The 19,449-nt window shown below is 37.4% G+C and overlaps 3 protein-coding genes across 8 annotated transcripts in view; 2 read left to right on the forward strand and 1 right to left on the reverse strand.

Moving 5' to 3' along the window:
• LOC113672122 (CAP-Gly domain-containing linker protein 3) overlaps window positions 1-12,007 on the forward strand; it is a 20,988-nt gene extending 8,981 nt beyond the window's left edge. For 3 of the 6 annotated variants that reach the window (XM_027188402.2, XM_089205198.1, XM_089205199.1), the window contains 18 exons: window positions 160-224; window positions 1,059-1,146; window positions 2,064-2,148; window positions 2,535-2,590; window positions 2,775-2,889; window positions 3,560-3,648; window positions 4,275-4,344; window positions 4,547-4,650; window positions 5,192-5,263; window positions 5,831-5,966; window positions 6,481-6,710; window positions 6,850-6,926; window positions 7,465-7,587; window positions 7,980-8,225; window positions 8,373-8,448; window positions 9,326-9,428; window positions 10,270-10,315; window positions 10,970-12,007. In XM_027188402.2, coding sequence (XP_027044203.2) covers window positions 160-224; window positions 1,059-1,146; window positions 2,064-2,148; window positions 2,535-2,590; window positions 2,775-2,889; window positions 3,560-3,648; window positions 4,275-4,344; window positions 4,547-4,650; window positions 5,192-5,263; window positions 5,831-5,966; window positions 6,481-6,710; window positions 6,850-6,926; window positions 7,465-7,587; window positions 7,980-8,225; window positions 8,373-8,448; window positions 9,326-9,428; window positions 10,270-10,315; window positions 10,970-11,072 — 1,884 coding nt within the window. In that variant the 3' untranslated portion in view covers window positions 11,073-12,007. The remainder of the gene's footprint in view (window positions 1-159; window positions 225-1,058; window positions 1,147-2,063; window positions 2,149-2,534; window positions 2,591-2,774; window positions 2,890-3,559; window positions 3,649-4,274; window positions 4,345-4,546; window positions 4,651-5,191; window positions 5,264-5,830; window positions 5,967-6,480; window positions 6,711-6,849; window positions 6,927-7,464; window positions 7,588-7,979; window positions 8,226-8,372; window positions 8,449-9,325; window positions 9,429-10,269; window positions 10,316-10,969) is intronic. The other 3 variants (XM_089205194.1, XM_089205196.1, XM_089205197.1) reach the window with 3 other exon arrangements.
• LOC113672151 (putative G protein-coupled receptor 19) lies at window positions 12,001-15,152 on the forward strand. The gene has a single exon (XM_089205200.1). The coding sequence runs from the start codon at window positions 13,373-13,375 to the stop codon at window positions 14,561-14,563; it is 1,191 nt and encodes a 396-aa protein (XP_089061326.1). The 5' UTR covers window positions 12,001-13,372; the 3' UTR covers window positions 14,564-15,152.
• A 1,106-nt stretch (window positions 15,153-16,258) lies between these two features.
• On the reverse strand, window positions 16,259-19,145 carry LOC113672152 (uncharacterized). Its single transcript, XM_089204215.1, has 4 exons — window positions 18,980-19,145; window positions 18,365-18,547; window positions 17,366-18,122; window positions 16,259-16,816 (listed from the first exon to the last, which is right to left on the reverse strand). Exons 1-4 carry the CDS (start codon window positions 19,143-19,145, stop codon window positions 16,549-16,551), a joined length of 1,374 nt encoding a protein of 457 aa, XP_089060341.1. The 3' UTR covers window positions 16,259-16,548.
• Window positions 19,146-19,449: the final 304 nt, after the last annotated feature.

A 19,449-nucleotide genomic window follows, 5' to 3' on the forward strand; every position in this document is an offset into this window, starting at 1 on the left:
TATAAATTGTCAATTAAAAGTCTCTCAATTCAGGTAACACAATACCTTAGATTTCAATGGAAGGTCTAGTTAATTTTTCATACTTGTGAATTCTTTCAAGCAAGAAAACAAAATAGTTATTATCATATCTTTTTACCTTGCTTGTTCATTTTTTTGCAGTGTAGGAAGCTAGAGTTAACCTTCTTTGATCCAAACTGTCCAGGCTGTCAAGATATTCTTTTAGAGTAAGTTTATGCAATCCTGGTTTTTGATAAATCTATTGCAATATACTGCAGTAGTGTAAGCTACCCATGACTCAACATTCACACCCTTGTTTACAAGAAGATTTACACTTAACCCTCTAACTCCCATGAGTGACCAAGAGGGAATTTCTCCTCACAGCATCAAATTAATTCAATATCAAGCAGACAAGTTATAAGAAAAAAAAAATTCAATGAGGGGATTATTAATTGATCCAATAACAAATTCTCTGAACTTATATTATAAAAATTGTATGGGTAGAGAATTGTAGTAAGGAGAATTTCTAACAAGATCTCAGGACTGAAAGGGTTGAGGTGATTCCCAAGTCAAGGAAGTTGATATATTTTTGTGAAACTTGTCATTATCATTAAATTTCAATCCATTTTAGTTATGTAAAATGAGCCATAAAAAGTAGGTTATACTCTTGGTTAGAGGAAATGACTGACCATGATTACTCTTTTCATTAATTCAACTGCATCTTTCCAACGGATGTGTATTTCATTGGTTCATGTAATGTTATGCTGAAACAGGAAGCATAGCCTCAGTTGACTTAACTCCCTGAAATAGCAAAATGAAACCCTTCTATTTTGATAATATTGTATAATTGCATAAAATTAAAATTCACATAGTGGACAATAAAACTCTGGTTATGCAGTGTCTATTAATTTAACTTTGAGAGGCAGCACTTTGTAACAACTCTAAAATTGGTTTTAGTAAAAATTGTTATAAAATGTAATTTAAACATCAGTTTGCTCAGATCAGTTGCACCTCCAGCTGTGGTATTGGTATTCTCAAACTTGAATTATCATTTCTTGTAGACCAAAGACAACCATCTCAGAGATTTTTGCAATTATGAGACAATGGGTACCACAAGTTCAACAGAACATTGAAATGTTTATTAGAGAGGTGAGCTAGAGGGATTTGTATGTGCCTGACTGAGCTGTGTACACAAAAGCACACAATTTCTATCTGAGCTAAGATTAGATTTTTTAAGGTTGCCTTTAATTACAGTTACATTAATAGTTGAACAACAAGCTATCCTTTTTCCAGTTAAGTCTCTCATATGAGTGGAAAGAAATCAGTAAAAATTTATCAGCACCACATGGAACTCTTAGAGGAAGTCACAAGACTACAGACAAAGGCATGGAGTTTTACCTTGCTTAGTTGAGGGATTTTAGGAATCAAATTTACATTCCATGAGGTGTAACCAGTTCCATTACCTTTCTTAATGCATTATCAATGTCTCGATGTCATGGAAGAGTAATACTATTCCTTTTTGCATAGTGGTACCTCTATCCTGAGTTCTGCATGTTGCTGACATGTTTTGTTCTGACTTAATCACAGATGATTCATGGGAAATCTCATGCATGTAGTTTATGATCAAGAAAAATGGTAGATAAATGGTTAAGAATATATGAAAGTCATATATTTGAACTGCGGATAAAGACATGAATGAAAGTGATCCTCGCAGTGATGTGCACTACTTAGGCAGTAGTGAAAATAAGGCCTGAAAAAAATTTCAGGCCTGTACGGGATTTGAACCCATGACCTCTGCGATACCGGTGCAGCGCTCTACCAACTGAGCTAACAAGCCAACTGGGAGCTGGTCATGATGGTGGTTCTAAATAAGCCTGTGAAGTGATGAATATACGGTTAAGAATATATGAAAGTCATATATTTGAACTGCGGATAAAGACATGAATGAAAGTGATCCTCACAGTGATGTGCTGTCCAATGTCTAAGTTTAAAATTTTTGTATCGATTTGTTAAAACTCAGATTGTTTTTGAAGGTTGTTCACCTTCATTCACCCTCTAACTTTCAGGTATTAAGAAGAGGTGCTCATGTTGATGATCGGGATGGTTTGACAGACATGACATTGCTGCATTATGCTTGCAAAGCTGGTGCAGGTATACTTTTACACTCAGTAGTCAGTAAGAAAATAATTGACTTGACCCTTTACACCCTAAGATCAGTATACACATTCCCAGTACTGTTTTCTATACATTTCCTATGGTGCTGATGAGGAGATTTTGCTTTTATCCTTTTCTGTTATTCTCATGACCTAAATGTTTGATTCAGGGGTGAGACTGTAAGGAGAAATTAGATGTCAGTCACTCTTAGGGGTTAAAGGGTTAAATTTTTTAGATGGTTGGTTAAGGTTGGAAAAGGTAGGGTTCAACAGGCATGCCTGTGGGTCATAGGCATCTTAGAAAGCCTTCTTCTCTCTGCCTGTGGGATCTTTCTCTTATAAGACTGGAGCATCCTCTTTGATTTCATTGGCATTGTTTTGTAGTTGGTGTTGGTGATGTTGGAGCTGCAAGTAGTGTTGTCAGTTCACTGATCTCTAAGGTAAGAACAGTTAAATCAATTCTTGTTACTTCTCCCTTGAAATACACTATTTTTATGAGCATGCATAAAATAATTTGTATGTAAGGTGGCTATAGAATCATATACAATTTTTAAAAGAGGTTTTTCTGATTTCATCAGTTGTATTCAGTAACAATTACCATTATCTCATTATTAACCTGCACAGGGTAGTGATGTTAGTCAGAAGTGTCGCTGGACTGACATGCTCCCCTTACATTATGCATCCTTCTTTGATGCCGCACCAATCCTTAGAGTCCTCCTGAAGGCTTCTAATGCAAGAGGTATGTTTTAAAGAGCTTTATTGAACGGAAAGAAATCCATTTACTGAAATATTCATTGTTTCTTGAACCCTCTTTAATAAAAACCCAAGGGACACTGTATAGGTTATTAACCCTTTAACTCCCAAGATCTCATTAGTAATTATCCTTACTATCTCCCATACTTCTGATGTTAGTTTGGAGAATTTGGTATTGGATCAACTTAGAATCCCCTAACTGATATTTTTCTTCATTCTCATCACTTTTCTGCTTGATATTGTATTCTGTGAGGAGAAATTCTGTCTTGATCCCTCATGGAAGTTAAAGGGTTGACTAGAGAGTTACGAGGCAAAGCCCTTTTTTTATACTTTTCAATAGCAGTTTCAAGAAAATGTGTGTCTAAGCGTAGGATTTTTTTGGAATGAATTAGCCTGAGAAACTATAAACAAGGAGTGATAAAAGGAAACAACTGCTTATTTTAAACAACCAATGAACACAGTTTCCAAACCAGCAATTCATTGTGCAATTTTAGATGCCAAATTCTTTTTCTCAACATGACGGCCAAATGGTTGCAGCTTGTTGCACTGGATCATGTGTTTTCATAGGATTCTACCCAACCTAAAGTATCAAAAGAAGTATCTCAACCAGACAGCTGGTTTATTGTTATAATGCTTGTTCTTTTTTTTACTTGCAGATGTTGATACTCGGTGTAAAGAATTTGATAATGGCACATCTCTGCACATTGCTGCAAGTAATCTCTGCCTAGAAGGAGCCAAGTGTTTAGTAAGCGCCCACTAAGATTACATTTTTTAATTTAAATAATACAGTTGAACCCTCACTCGTGGCCACTTCTCTACAGTTTCCACTTATTTTGTCCCAGGGCATGGTCCAAACACCAACCTCTGAACAGTTTATCAAAGGGTGTGACAATTTTCCAAAGCAAATAACCCCTGGTAGCTTTATTTCTCAAGGAAGGAAATAAAATATTTTGAAGAGGAAAGGTTCAGCGAACTTTTTAGAAATTGATATGCTGACTTTACCTGTCTGATTCAATTTTCTCTAATCATTTGATAAATCTTTAATGTGTCTAGTAGAATCTGTATACTAACCATTATTTCAAAACAGTTCAAAACTGTAATTGATTTTTCCTACTCAGTGGAAAAAAAGTCATGTCACACCCCTACCCCCTTGCCTAATTTTTTGCCAGTGTAGCCTGCCCCTAAGATGACCAAGGTTTGACTGTGATTATTTACCTGAAATTATACATCTGTTAAATAAAATATTCAATCAACTGATTAAAACAGCCAATCTTTTTCTTTTTAATTTGGTTTTTATCACTTTATGAGACATGAGCTTTTTATACTTAGTAAAATTTTAAACTGTATCATATCACTGTTAATGTATTTCAGCTTCAGCATGGAGCAGATGCATCTTTGAGAGACAAACTTAACAGACTAGCTTTGCACTGTATTTCTGATGGTAAGAGTAAAGGGCAGTCATAAATATTTTATTGGAGGAGTAGAATTTGTTAATTTCATCTTAAATTGTTCCTGCTTAAACAAAAGGGATAGTCTGGAATTGAATTTTAATTTTGAGATGATACACTCTGACTGAGGATTTTTGTAGAATATTTTGTTAACTTTCCATATTCTTATGCAGTAAGTTACCTATATTTGTACAGCTGCAGTGTATGAACAAGATTCAGAACCAGCAATTGTTGCTGACAAGCTGACAAGACTTCTCTCAGAAGCTGAGCCTCCACTTAACCCTATGCAAGATCAAGAGGTACGGCTACAAAAATATATCATTTATACATAAGGCTCTATACTATCAAATGAAGATGATAGTTTGTATGCAGGGTTGTCAAAATAAGCCTGCAACTGCACATTTCACTGTTTACTCTGAAAAATGTGCCAGCTTTTCTGAATGTTTGTAGCTCAATTTTCAGGATGGAGGCTTGTCATTGTACCACCTAATTTGTATCACAGTTTGGTTTCTGAAAATCATTTTGGCAACACAGTATATATAATGATAATAAGATGTTCCAGTCTGACTGGACTTTTTCATGAAATTTGTAGCTCATTGTGATGATATATTCTGAGATGCACTCTGTTAAACAATTTTAATAGTTTAATAATGAAAAAAATAATTATCTAGTATTCATATTGATAATGATGCAAATTTGTTTTTTCAAACTTTCATCAAGAGTGCTAGTTGTTATTTGAAGTGTTATCAATAGTATTGATGATGCAATTTGTTTTACCTTCATTGCACTGTACTCAACAATTTCAAAATCAATTTTGTATGTACATTTGTTACCTTTTAGAATGAGGTTCCGTCTACTTTGGCTTCTATGGGACTTAAAATTGGTGATCAAGTGTGTATTGGAGGAAGTAAGGTACATAATTATATGATTTAGTTGCTTTCATTTACAAATTTCTTAAGACTTCTTGGAAAGGATGATACAATGGGAAAAGATGTATTGTGAAAGGTCATTGCAGCAAACCACTTCATATGTACTACTTTATAAGAAAGTTAGTGCAATCCATTCAAGGATTTTATTGGTGCAATGATGGCATGAAGGTAAGGTGTAGTCAGGACGAGCTCTGTTTCATGGACAACAATGTCCATAAAGTTTTCAGTCACACAACAAACAAAGCTTCATAACAACTTGTCCCTCCAACAAGTAGCAACAAATTTTTTGAAATTTGTTGCAACTTGTTCAAATAGTTGTCTGAAAAATGTGATTGTATCAATGATAAGACCAAGACCTTATTAGTAAGTAATTCTCCTTTCTGCCTGCAATACAATCCCTTTAAGTTACTTTGGAGATTTGGTCTTGAATCAACCAACAATTCCCAATTTATAATTTTCTCTATTCTCATCATTATCTTCCTGATATTGTAAGGAGAAACTCTGTCTTGGTCACTCATTGGAGTGAAAGCATCGATTGATTTCATTGCAGTTTGGGATTCTTCGCTTCAGTGGTCCGACAGACTTTGCCTCAGGGGAGTGGGCTGGTGTGGAACTGGAGACACCCATTGGAAAAAATGATGGTTCAGTGGGGGGAGTGTCATACTTCCAATGTACTCCTAAGCATGGTAGGGTGAAGCATACCAAGCTAGGCTGGTACCAATAAAATATTGGGGAAAATGTATTGTGCATACCCAATAAAAAGTTGGAGTGTCTTTGCATTTTATCACTTGATTCAAAGCATTAAAAGGCAAACATATCGGTCAGTACATTTTGCATGAATCATGAGAAAATGCACCCCTAGTAACATTAAATTATAAATTTCTAGGGGGTTAAAAGCTTTAAGAATGTTCATTTTTTGTAATACCTGTTTTGCGCACTACATGAAAATAACTCTAATTACAACTCCACTTTCACAGGATTATCCTCCACAGTTGATAATATCAATGTTGTAAAGGTTCTCAACATCTTTTTTTGTTGCTACCTAGATTATCTCCAACCCAGATCCTTATTTTTCTATGCCTAGTTTTGTCTGTTTGTTTGTTTGTTTGGTTCTTTGTTTTGGTTCTGTTTTGTAAAGATTCCGCCTGACTTTCAACCACACTGAATATAGGTACTCATTTTTGTGCATTCAATCATCAGGTATCTTCGCTCCGCTGTCCAAGATAAGTAAAGCAGACTCCTTACCAAACTCCCGTCCCAATTCCCGACCAACCTCTGCCTCTCGTATTGCTCAAGCCCAGATCTCTCAGTCTGGCTCACGGCCGTCGTCGAGGTCCAGTTCAAGACCTAACTCGAGATCAGGCTCTCGATCAGGCTCCCCAGCTCCCTCGCCGCGAGTGAATGGAACCGACGAAACACTAGGTTTCCAGGTTAGTACCCTTTGGTTACGGGTGATTAATTGCGACCCTTTTCTCGCATTTCGCCATTCAAGATGATAGTAACATTTTACAGCGAAAAATTTATAACTGAGACTACGCTCATAACCAGAGGTTATGCTCTCTATTGTAGATTGGTGATAACGTCATGGTCGCCGGACAGAAAAACGGAGTTGTCAGGTTTATGGGAAGAACGCAGTTTGCTGAAGGGTGAGTTTTCATCGAAAGATTTTGGTAGGTTCTAGTTGCAGATATAGTGTACTGTAATAACTCAAATCCAAATAAAATAATGGCCGTTGAATTTCTTGAACCGAAAGCGTACCAGAAAATCGAAAAAGAAAACAAATACATTTGCAAAATTTGTGCCTATGGTTTCAACAATCCTAAAAATTATTTTTCTTAAATGCTAGGTTGTTGCTTTTAAAAGTACCTTAGTATTGAATTCCAAGTATAATTTTAAAGATTCCCTAGAGCTTTCTGCAATAATAATGTTTTTGTTATGATCCAGTTAAATGTCCTAGAGATCCTGAAAGAAATCAAAGACTCCTTTCAGGCGAGTTTCATAATGTTCATAGATGCGCGGATCGCTCATTTCTTCACCGCAGTGCACATATTTGATTTTCATACATTTCCAGTAATTATTGAGTTTTAAATCTTTCAAAGTTTCTTTGCAAGTAAAGAAATTGTATGTGAACTCACTAGAAATGAGAATCTATTACATCAGTTTGTTTTTAACTTTAATTTCTAGTTTGTGGCTCGGTATTGAACTGGAGCAGGCTGTTGGCAAGAACGATGGCTCAGTAGCAGGAGTCAGATACTTCGCCTGCAAACCGAGCCATGGCGTGTTTGCTCCTCCATCTAAAGTCACTAAGTTAGTAACTCTCCTAGTTTAAGGAGGCTTTGTCGTTAGATATGCAGAGCACGTAGAAAGATGTTACGAAAACCTCTGCAAATTATTCACATGGAATGTCCAACCCGTGCTATATAATTCAGATTTTCTTAAGAATGATCTCTGTCGTGTTTTGCTCACTCTTTAACTTTTTACACCCTTACATCAAGATGTATATTCTCCATACTGCTCCTTATACATTTCTTATGGTACTTAGAGGAGAGTTAGTTTGACAATCACGAGCTTGTTTAGTTTGCGACCAATTCGTTATTTTTAATTGTCTTATTCAGCAGTGATGCTTTAAGGAGAAATTTGATCCCAGTCACTCTTCTCTCTTTCAGAAATACTTGAGCTAAATAGTTTTCCATTTCTAGGAAATCAGACCTGACACACACAAGCGAGCAGAATGGCTTTGCAGTCCCAACAATCCCAGCCCTGAAGAGCAAGTTCGGCTCCCAGAATTCATTACAAGCGTCTGGATCACACGGATCACAAAGCGACTTATCACAAACAGACTCCAACCCAGACCTCAACAGTAGCGCGAGGAAAGTATCGACCCAGTCCAACCCGGACCAACAAACACCAAGACGAGGCAGTGCATCTTCAGTTGCTTCTGATAAGTATGAAGATTAGAAATTAGTTCGTGGTTCTTTGATTGTCCTTACAGTTTTGGAAACTTATCACTAAGTTACAATTTATAACTGACAATTTAAGGCTAATGATGGTAATTCAGTTTTTGCAAATATGAAAATCTTGATCCGTTTCAGAAGCTTGCAGACAATACGGAGGGGTAGTTTACCTCAACAGAAAGGAAAAGGGTCAGCAGAATTCCAACTTACTACGGTAAATAAAATGTTCAGTAGTCCGCACACAATTGACAGTGTGTCTACAAAGGCACTCCTCGATCGCCTAATCACAGCTTGCGCGTAGTTAAGAGTTATTATCACATCTCTCAGTTAGTAGGTGTGTTATGATTGGTCAACTCAGCTGCTGTATTTCTCTGCACGGCCTGCTAAATTCAAAAGTTCCTTTAAATTGAAATTCTCCACCTCTTTTTGAACCCAGAGATAGATAAATACCCCACAAACCTCGATTTCGTGGTCCGTACTGTAAGTTACAGAACCGCGTTTTTCCACTGGGATTTATGACCCGCGCAAATCTGGGTTGGAAGAACTCGATCTGTAATTTGAAGGACCACGATTTCGGTTAGTAAGAAGTATATATTTGCCTCAATCGTGCTTGCGCCTTTGGAAGGAAAGGCAAACTTCGAGCCTTGAGATAAGGGCTCACTGCGTTGTATTTCTGTCAAGGCAAGACACGGAATTCTCATAGCTGAATATACTTAGAATGGGAGCTCTCCCCACCTAGTGGCATAGATAGATACCAAGGATCTGACTGAGAAACGGACAGAGGGATAACATTTATTCAATTAGTTTTCACCCTATAGAATAGCAGTACTCCAAGTCGCTGTATGTTCGAAAACCTGGATAACATTTCCGCGTGTTATAACTGTAACGCCCACAAGATATTTTTATATTGCACAATTTAGTTTGCATTGTTTCTGACACATTTGCAAACTCAACTATAATTTAGAGGAAAATGTTTTTCGTCTAGTCACGAGCGTGGGACAGAAAAAATTCTGAGTTCTTTACAAACTACAATTTACTTGATGTTTTTCTCCCCAACTACCTTTTTTTCATTCTCATTGTGTTGTTTGCAGGGTCTAAGTGTGCTTGTTAACGGCGAACTAGGCGTTGTGCGATACATTGGCCCAGCGGAATTTGCAGAAGGGAAATGGTTGGGTGTAGAAATGAGAAAACCTGGTACGATACAAAACCTTATTTTTAATGTTAAAATATGTAATTAACTCTTTCTCAAAATGACAGCCGATAGTTCAAACCACTGAGAACATTTATATCAGCAGAGAGGTAAACAGTATTTATTTGGCAGTCTGTCAGATTCTCTTTCATGCGTGCGTGTGTTTTTCCCTGTAGTCAACCAGTCTCCTCAACAGCTGTACATTAAGTCCTGCTCCCGTGAGCGTTGCGGAAAAAAATAAAATATATAAGTTTGAAAAATGTAGACTTCTATTTGGCCGGTAGGGAATTATTTTGCTTAAAGTCTCTCAAATGTCTATCTATGTGAATAATAGTCGTTTCTGTGATAATATGATTTTCATCGACTCGAAGTTTTCAATAATACCTATCAGAAACAGGTATTTTCTTGCCAGGAGGGTTTTTTGTCTTATGATAATTTTTAGCGGGCGAGACACGATCGTCAACGAAATTGCCTCTTAAAGTATCACCCTTGAGTATAGGAAATGAACGCCGACTGAAGAAACCCTCGATTGTCAAAAGGTTATCTTTGTTGGTTCCATGGGACGTGTTTAGATAATAGTATACTCTGACGAGATGTTGCTTGTTGCTATAGTAACCCGACTTGTCTCCTGTTGTTATGTTAGTCCGGCTCATATGCTCACTTGACCTATACACTCCCATACGTGTTTATGAAAAAAACTTGAAATTTTTTTTCTTCTTAATGTGCTGAATAGTTTTCGTTGGAGTTGTAAACTGAACTCTCTTGAAAGTGTCTTTTTTTTTTGTAGCTTGGGAAGAACGAAGTCTTTCTAATCAAGTAGTTTATTTAAAACCTTTTTTTTTGCAGTTGGAAAGAACGACGGCTCGGTCAATGGCAAGAAATACTTCTCGTGGTGAGTTTTTTGCGTTAATTTCCATCTACTTTCTTCGTTATTTTTAGTTAAACTTTTCATGCTTATGATCAGGGTTAACAAGAAATAAAAAGCTGCAAAAAAATGAAAAAAAAAGCTGCAAAAAAATGAAAAAAAAAGCTGCAAAAAAATGAAAAAAAAAGCACTGAAAAGTCGCAACAAGAGCACCGAATGAAAGGAAAAGAGTATTGACAGCCAAAAAGCATCGTTCGCTCGCCATTTTGTCTTTTTATACGCTTGGCGACCATGCAACAACCTCAAAGACCTTCATTCCGAGATCTCGGGGTAATGAGATTACATGTAAACGCGGGCTATTATCCCCCTCTTTCCGGCCTATTGTCAACAACAACATCAACAAATCGGCATGCTCCTAAATACCAAGAAAACTTTGTTGTACCCCCTGTCCCGCCTGAAAACTTGGTTACGACCTTAAAATCAAAGGCAACGTCGCATTTGCCACTTCAGTGGTTCGTGGCTGCTCGTTGAATCCTAAGGAATTGACATTCAACAAAATTTGCCGTCTAGTGAGTTTAAAGTCCAGATTTCCATTTCAATCGAACTTGAAAAGACTTAATTCCAAGAGTATATGCTACAGCCGAAATTAACTCGAAAAATACCATTAACATAACTTTACAGCAAACCACAACACGGCCTTATGGTTCGCCCAAACCGCGCCACTTGTAGAGGAATTAACTGTGCCAAGTTAATCAGCGAGATGGAATCCGGGGTGTTTTCGTGACACTGTTTACGAAAAGCATTCCTGAGAGGAACTGATTATTGCCGACGATTCAGTCAGGAGAACGCTCGGTTTACGTGATTGATGGGTTCTTCGTTTGAGAGGATTTGCCGAAGACTTTCCGAAGACATCTTTTGACGTTTACACCTATGTCTTCACTTTCTCGGGGATGTGCGGCCGACAGATTTATGATACGACGTTATCAACAATAAATTTTTAAACCATACACAACTATAATAGATTTGAAATCCGATATATTAGATAAGTAACCAGAACTACTATTCTCGAAAAGTCCTTGTTATTATAAAAATATAAAAGTTACATCAAATTCTACAGCTTTTTATTCGCCAACTGATTACATACGTTAAATAATGTCTATTTTGCCCGTCGCCAAGCTAAAGCTAAGAAATTGATATCAAATGACCTGTGAAGTAATTAATGCAACAAATGGGCATAGATCTTACACTTCCTCGTTTTTGGTCTCAATGGCTTCCATTCTAGTGGTTTTTTTTTTGCGAAAGGAAAGAAAACAACAACAATTTTTAATGTCTATCTGGAAAAGAAACAAAGGCTGATTTGAGTTGCGTTAAAATTCTGAGTGCAACTTTGAAAGACGTTTTTGTTTTGTGGAGTTTTAGAGTATCTGCCTTCTTTACAAGGAAGTCATAGATTAATTTCTGATCTCATTTTGAGCTCCAGCATGAGTTTTTATCCTGTTTAATTTTAAAGCTGTAGCTGGTGTAAGTCGTGTCTGTTTTAATTTTAAAACTGAACCCGCTTCTTTTACGTGAATTAAATATTTAAAGTCGACATATTATTGTCCTCTAAAGGATTAAAGAGGTATATTTTTAAGCTCATAGAGTGAATAGTTATGGCGTGGTATATCATATATTTATTATATACGCATAACAAACAATAAAAAAGATCAAGTTAAGTCAGTGATGTCCATTTTAATTTTGCGACATACTTTACGCTTCACGCCAATTACACGGGTGGGAATGTTTCCAATTTCGTTTCCGACATTTTTCGCATCGCCCTTCCCTCATCGCAAATATTTATATTGCTGTGTGACGATAGTTTGCTCACAAATGCAAAAAAAAAGAGAAAAAAAGGGAAAGAAGATAAAAGAAATTAAATAACTAGAATTATAAAATTTAATTATAAGAAAAACTTATGAGTATCAAGAGTTTTGAAGTTGGTTGTGTCTGAAATTTAGTATTCACTGTGTCAATTTGTGGTTCGATTCTTTGACAGTGTTATTTAAAGGAAATACCTCTTTTCGCAATATTGTACGCTCAGAATCCAAACGGCTCAAATAATGCTTGAAGGCCAGAGAAAATTCTAAAAAAGTATATTAGATCACTATAAACACTTTCGTTGCAATATAGGTGAAAACGAAAGCAATGTTTTTACGGCAAATTACATCCGAAATACTTAGCAAGCTTTAGCTGTTGAAATTTGACGTGATTACGGTCCCTTATTCTGCCTATGCTTGTTGTAGTATACACAAACTATAGAAAACATCTTGTGATTGGTATGTTTTTAGCGATCATTTAACTAATGAATCCGTGAATAATTATTTTTTTATGCAGATATATTGTGTCTTTCCATGCACATCGAAGAGTTATTATGAAATCAAATGTTTCGTATTAATGTACCCGTCGGTATGGGTTATTCTCAACCGTTTTAAATGTAGTTACCTTTATGCCTTTTATTATAAATGACTGCTTTGTCTCAATTTTTTCCTTTTTTTGTGAATTCGAATCTTAGAGCGGTTGCCGATAATAGGTTTCTTTCACCTGTCTTTACTATCGACCATAATATTGTTTCTTTGTGATATATTGAATGAAGGAAACTTGTAAGTGTCCCTTCTCACGAAAATCACTGTGTTTTGTTTAGCGTTGAGCCTCTTTTGTGACTGTTTGATCCTTAGTAAGATTTTAACAAAATATCCTCTCTCTAGTAAAAGAAAATTACGTCCTTCTACTCTTTTGGTGAGTGACAGATGTCCCGTATCCCAGCGACAAGGTGACAAAAACAACATGCGATCCGATTGCACAGACCAAATAATTTGCATTTGAAGAGAAAGTGAGCGATTGCGAAAAGGTTGGCCGAATTATTGTAATAGATAAGCTTATGGTACCCATGGGAGAAGAATTTAAACGAATATAGTCACTATTTAAAGAATGAATTTCCCTTCAGATAGCGACCAGGCGAATGAAGTCGATTTCTTTACAAGCAAATGGAACGCGTAACTTACCATTCCCGGTTTGTTTACATGAGACACAACTGCTTTGAAAAGTATGGCGGACGTCGACATGGACATGGCGAATTGTTCCGATCGAATTGTCGTCTCCAGTCCTGGATGTTCGAGCTCTGGGGCTGTTTTTGCGGAAATGTTCGTACTGTCGGTTATTTTTTTGGGATCTGTGCTCGGAAATGGGCTTATTCTGCTGGTCATACAGAAAAGTCGGCGAAGCGAATGGACCACGAATTATTTTGTTTTGAGTTTGGGCTTATCAAACTTGACGGTACCGTTCATGTGTATTCTTTGGACCATGATTTGGATCATGCATGGATCGTGGCTGTTTGATGTAACTTGTAAACTGACCTTCTTTTTCCACTTCTTAAACGCTGGTGTGTCTTCGGGGCTTCTGGCCTGTATTTCATTGGATCGATTCTACATCATTGTACATCCTTTAAAGTTCAAAATGAGCCGTTCTCAAACTAAAGAGCTTATTATTTTCGTTTGGATCTTTATGATTTGTTCTTCGGCACCAACCTTGTATTTCTTCACATCAACGTCACCAGACAAAGTGGATAACGAAAATTTTTGCCGTGGCGACGTCACAGGAGTTGAATGGAAGGTCTTCATAATGTTATTTTTCTTTCTTGCGTTTTGTTCCCCTCTTATCTTCACCGTTGTGATGTACTTACGGATCGCATTCGCTGTTATAACTCGAAATCTTCACGCGAAAAATACCCCAAATAGTTTCAGACGGAATGCGTTTCGTGTACCTCGTTCGAAAATCAAAGTACTTCGTATGCTGTTTCTTCAGTGGCTCGTATTTATTTGTTGTTGTCTTCCGTACTTTCTAAGCCTCGTTCTTTCTTCGTTGAACTATAATTTGAAGCTATACGTGTACATGAGTTTTTTAATACTCTCCTTTTCAAATTCAGCTTTAAACGTAGCGATATATGCCCTATTCAGTGGGGATTTTCGCCAAGGATGCAAAAGAGTGTTTTGTAAGCCTGATGCATCACAAGCATACAGGTTGAGTTCTCTCGGGCGCAAACATCGTATTGCTCCTTTTGAATTTAGCTCCGATCACGTAGAAGGGATGGAGTTGCGACTTCCAGAACATAAACCAGTAGATAAATATTCTCAACGTAGTCAAAATCGTGAAGGTGCGAATGGTTATTTTAATACTTTAGAAAAACAAAACCAAGCATGGGCTGTAAGAAGTGCAAGCGATCGACAAGGTAGCATTTAGAATATACTTTATTTAATGACGCTAACGTGATTTAAATCGCGGCTGGAACGTGAATTTTACGTAATTTAAATGTTATTTCTCTCTTTAAAATTGCCAGAAAGATATAAATATAGAAAAAAATGTAAAGTAATTAAATACACAGAAATCTAACTTAAAAACTCTCTAGTGGGTCCAAATTTAATGTGTAAAAAAAAAAAAAAAACTACCCTAGATTTTGGAATGTGAAAACTGTCAGGAAACCTCAACTTTATATTTAAATCGTGAATTGTAGAATTTTTATTTAAAAATACTAAGAGGTAATACTAAGAAAAGCTTTCTGTTCAAATTCTGTAAAAATGGTATCTGGTAAAGCAAACAATGCCAGGTGAACAAAGACAGGTTATTTATGCATAGACACTGGCTGGGTAGCTGAAGTTTAAAAATTATGCATACACAAAGTGAGAGGACAGACAGAAAGGTGTAATTTCTAACTGATCACACAATCCACTGTAAGAAATGATGTTCAAGCTGCATTATATAAATGATGATTCTGTGAAAAAGTAAATTGCAATAAAATGAATACAGATTTATGGTTTCATGTTTCCTGTAACTTATCAAGGCATCTGAGTTAAGAAAAAAGCAGAAGAAGAAAATTGTAGACTTTGTCATCAGGAGTGGAGTAGATATGTTTGGAGTGCAGTTAATATGTTTTCCTTCTCTTTTCTTTGTGGAATGTTTGAAGTAAAAATGAAATTACTTCATTTCACTGTAGACAACTTGAATTAGTATTTTAAGATGGATGTTGAATGATTCAACATCCATTTTCAAATACTAATTCATTTCATTGGTCAAATTCCCAGTGTTATGAGATGGAATCTACCAAAGGTGTCACAATGTTGCAAAGTTCACAATGTCCAACAGGTATTGTTCTTCTCTAAGACCCTGTCGAAGAGGGGTAAGGTTACATTTGGGGGAGGGGAAGAGGTTGGTAGCCAGTGTGGCAACACTTCAGCTTGCCACTGGTAATGAAAAAAGGATAAGAAAAAGAAATGAGCTAAAAGACCTCTGTGAAGGTCATCGATTTCATGGTTTAAAGCTTGTGGAAAAGTCTGAAATAGGTCCTTGATGCGCCCACTGTTATCGTAATCGACCATGAGGATGTGCTGCTAATTTGCACGCGATGAAAGTTGATTTTGATCAATAAAGTATCTATCCCTCCACTACAATATCTCCGCACCCCAGTCCTTTTTTAATGTACTCTTTCATTCCATTTCGCCATCGGCAAACGGACACCAAATAAATTCTCGGTGAAGAAATGATTTCAGACTGGCTAGTCGAAGTTCTTATGTCACACCTTGCGAGATGGACACGAAAGGTGTCTATCATCTGTTTTGAACCGCTTCCCACATTAGGTTTTTAACCGAAGAGTTTGAATTTAAAACCATTGTCGTGATCTTTGTGTAGATAGTAGTCTAGGACGAATCTGCCCAGGCTAGCTCGGAAGTGAAGATCTAACGTGCTAGTTTGTCCGTAACTGTATTCGCCACAATAACAGAAAGGTGGCTGAAGACCTCTTTCCAGGAAGGCAGAGATAACTTTGGAGAAAAAAGATGAAGCTGGTTATAACTGGTTAGGCCACTACGATTTTTTCATGGTTCTCTCTTCCTAGAAGAAAGCGAACATGGAACCACAATCGACACTCTTTTCTACAATGATTTTCAATGTCATTTTATAGAATCATTAAACTTTGAAGCGATTTAAGCTACTTTTTAGAACCTGCCGCTTTAAGTTTTACATCGAAATCATTATTTAATACCGCAGATTATTAATAGTTTGTTTTAGTCATACGAAGTATCTCAACCCTAACAATACCTCTTTCAAGAATGAAATGTTTTTTTCACTACTATATTTTCTTCCTCTACAGTCCTTGGTGCTTTTAAAAATCACACCAAAACAAGAATCATCTCAGTAATGCCTAACTTTATTTGTTTCCAGCCAGTAATATTTCACAGTTTGGTGTTCAGAAAAGTCGCCATCGAGTCATCGAGGGCTTTCATAAATGTAGAGTGGTGAATTGGGGACTGGGTTCCAGTAAACTTGCTGGTGTGGCTTCGATCTCTGTAAGTTAGGATGTCCTCATATTTGTGATGTTCCCTGTCATGGAACTGTTGGGCGGTGTCCAGGTCATATCCGTAATTTGCATCCTTGGCGATGTCGACCAAGTATTCAGTCTGGAAATCTATCTTATCGTGACCGTCCTTCAGTTGATTCATCCTGCAATTATAGCGGAAAAATAAAAAAACTTCCATTTTAGTATATTTGGTGACATGTTCAGTAACTGATCCGTTCAGAAGTCACTTTTCTTCTAATGAAATGCCGAAATTTGAAATTTACAGCTCCCATCTAAAGGAGAGGAGTACTTTAATACCGTAAGCTAGGATTGCTTTATATCTACACGTTCGGATCTCCCTTTCGACAGCAAAGAAGCTGTTTTCCGCATACAATGATAAAGTGCTTTTTGGCGCATTTCGATTGAGTGTGTATGTCGTAACATCAAAGGGACAAGTTGCCAATGAAAGTTAAGAGTGAATATAAGCAATCTGGCATAATGGCAGGAAAACGCAAGTGTCCAATGAATGATTTTGGGTTAGGCTTTGATTCCAATTGGTCGAGTCGCAGTTAGTTTTAGTTTCCTTCTGATTAGTTTTGAGGGCGACGCCAAATTTTCTAGAGCAGTCAAGTAGACTGAAGGGGCGAGACCCGCGCAGGAATTCGCGATAATTCATTCAATATTCCAGTACAAATGGCTATATAATTTATTACTTTGCGATCCATTTCTCAATGTCCCTCTTCATAGCTTCCTTTTCAGGGAGTTTGAGTTCCCCCATGATGCAATTCACGGTCCACTTGGCTTGCGCGTCGAACATGGTGTAACTGTAGTACTGGTTCTGCATTCCAATGTAGAAAACCTTGTTGTTGCCAGCCTCGGTCCACAGCACATTCTTGTACATCCCGGCAGGGTACAAGATATTCATGGCCTTCAGTCGGAGGCGCTCTTCAAGGAACGGAAAGTGGAAGTAGTAGCCGGTGCATAAAATGATGGCGTCCACATCGGCAGTGCTACCATCCTTAAAGTGGGCAGTTTTGCCCTCGATCTTTGTTAGCAGTGGTCTCTCAGTGATCTCAGGGGGCCACTTGAAGCCCATCGGCCTGGTCTTGTAGGAGCAAATGATCTTCTTGGCGCCATATTTGAGGTTTTGCAAAGCGATATCCTCAGCGGAAGAGCTGGAGCCGACCACAAGAAGCGTCTGTCCTTGGAACTGATAGGCATTTCGGAAGTCGTGTGAGTGCATCACGCGGCCAGGAAACTCCTCTATTCCTGGAAAAAAGGGAACGTTCGGCACAGAAAAGTGACCAGTCGCTACAATAAGGTAGTCAAACTTCTGAACAGGAAGGTCTTTGTCCTCGACAAGGCTTTTGACAACCACTGAAAAGTCGTCAGTGTCATCATTGTAGGTCACCTGGCGGACGGCATGATTGAAACGAATCCAGTGTCGAAGATCGGCTGTAGTCCAGCGACCTTATAGAAGATTCAGTAAGAGAAAATATGTTACGTTACGTGCTAATAGTTGTGTGTTTACTTTATAACCTCTACATCGCTTGTCTACAGCTAATTTTTCCCTTAAGAGGTAGGTCTGTGTTTTTTTTTTCGTCTCGGAATTAGGAAAAACCAGTCACAACAATGGGAAAAAAAAAACAGTGATCGAAATCAGGAACAGAGCTAACCAGCGGGTAAGTTGTTGAGATGGAAAGATTACATACCTTTCAAGTAATCAAAGAGAACCTCTCTGGGTGGGAAGGATGGAATTGCCTTTTTGAAATGATCTTCGAACGTGTAGTCCGGAAACTCTAAAGTTTCCTTCGGACCATTCGACCAGAGGCCTCGGTACATACTTCCATGGACGGGTTCACCAAACTGATCGATACCCGAATAAAGAAAAGAGTTAAAAGAATATAATCATTAAATTGTATAATTTTTTCTTGAACTCAAATCATTGTTTGCCTTAACCGTTTGTTCTTAGTATGCATAGAAACCAAATGCCATCAAGCTAAAGTTTCAAATCGATTTCGCAAAAAAAAAAACTTTTTTTGTACTCTGCCTTCCCTTAATTCAGAAGCACTGATCCGCTTATATTGTCCTACGTTTATTTTCCACATTCCTAGTGGCGCTATTTTGGGTGCAATGTTGACGCTGCATGTTAAAGAAGGAAACAAAAAGAACTTATTGTACTATTGGTTCCTCCTCCAAGCGGCTAAACCTCATCTATACCAAGAAAATGCAACTTTTAACCAGAAAGAAATAGCAAGATCAAATGACTAGAAACAAAGGCTGTGCATAAGAGTGTGTCAACGCGCCACTAAAAACTATGTACTTACCAGTTTCCCAGGAGTATTTCCAGAGCCCTCCCCAGTCCGACTGCTTGTCGAAGCACACAATTTCAGGAATTTCTTTGCCTTGTTCTTTCAGTTTATTAAAGTGAAACAATACTGACATACCACTGGGACCTGCACCGATCACACAGACACTCTTCGCTTTAGACATTTTTACGTTATCGGTTCCAACTGTCGAAAAAAGAATGTATAACATCAGTGATATTTTCAATATGCTCAAATTAAATTATTGACTTTTATTATTTAATTGTTAGTAGATCCCTCTTTGGGAAAGGCGTTCTCATTACAAGTTGCTTCTCTTTCAACATGTGGCTTCGCAACTCAGTCGGTGTTGACGCCCAACCATTGGAGGACGAAAGATTACGGCGATTCCATAGTTTCGTAACAAGGGAGATAAAAAAAAATTGAACACAATTCTGCTTGTTGCGGCCGACAAAAGCGAAGCAAATTTTGGA

The sequence above is a fragment of the Pocillopora damicornis genome, chromosome 4 (assembly GCF_964200805.1).
Source record: "Pocillopora damicornis chromosome 4, jaPocDami1.2, whole genome shotgun sequence".
NCBI lineage: Eukaryota > Metazoa > Cnidaria > Anthozoa > Scleractinia > Pocilloporidae > Pocillopora > Pocillopora damicornis.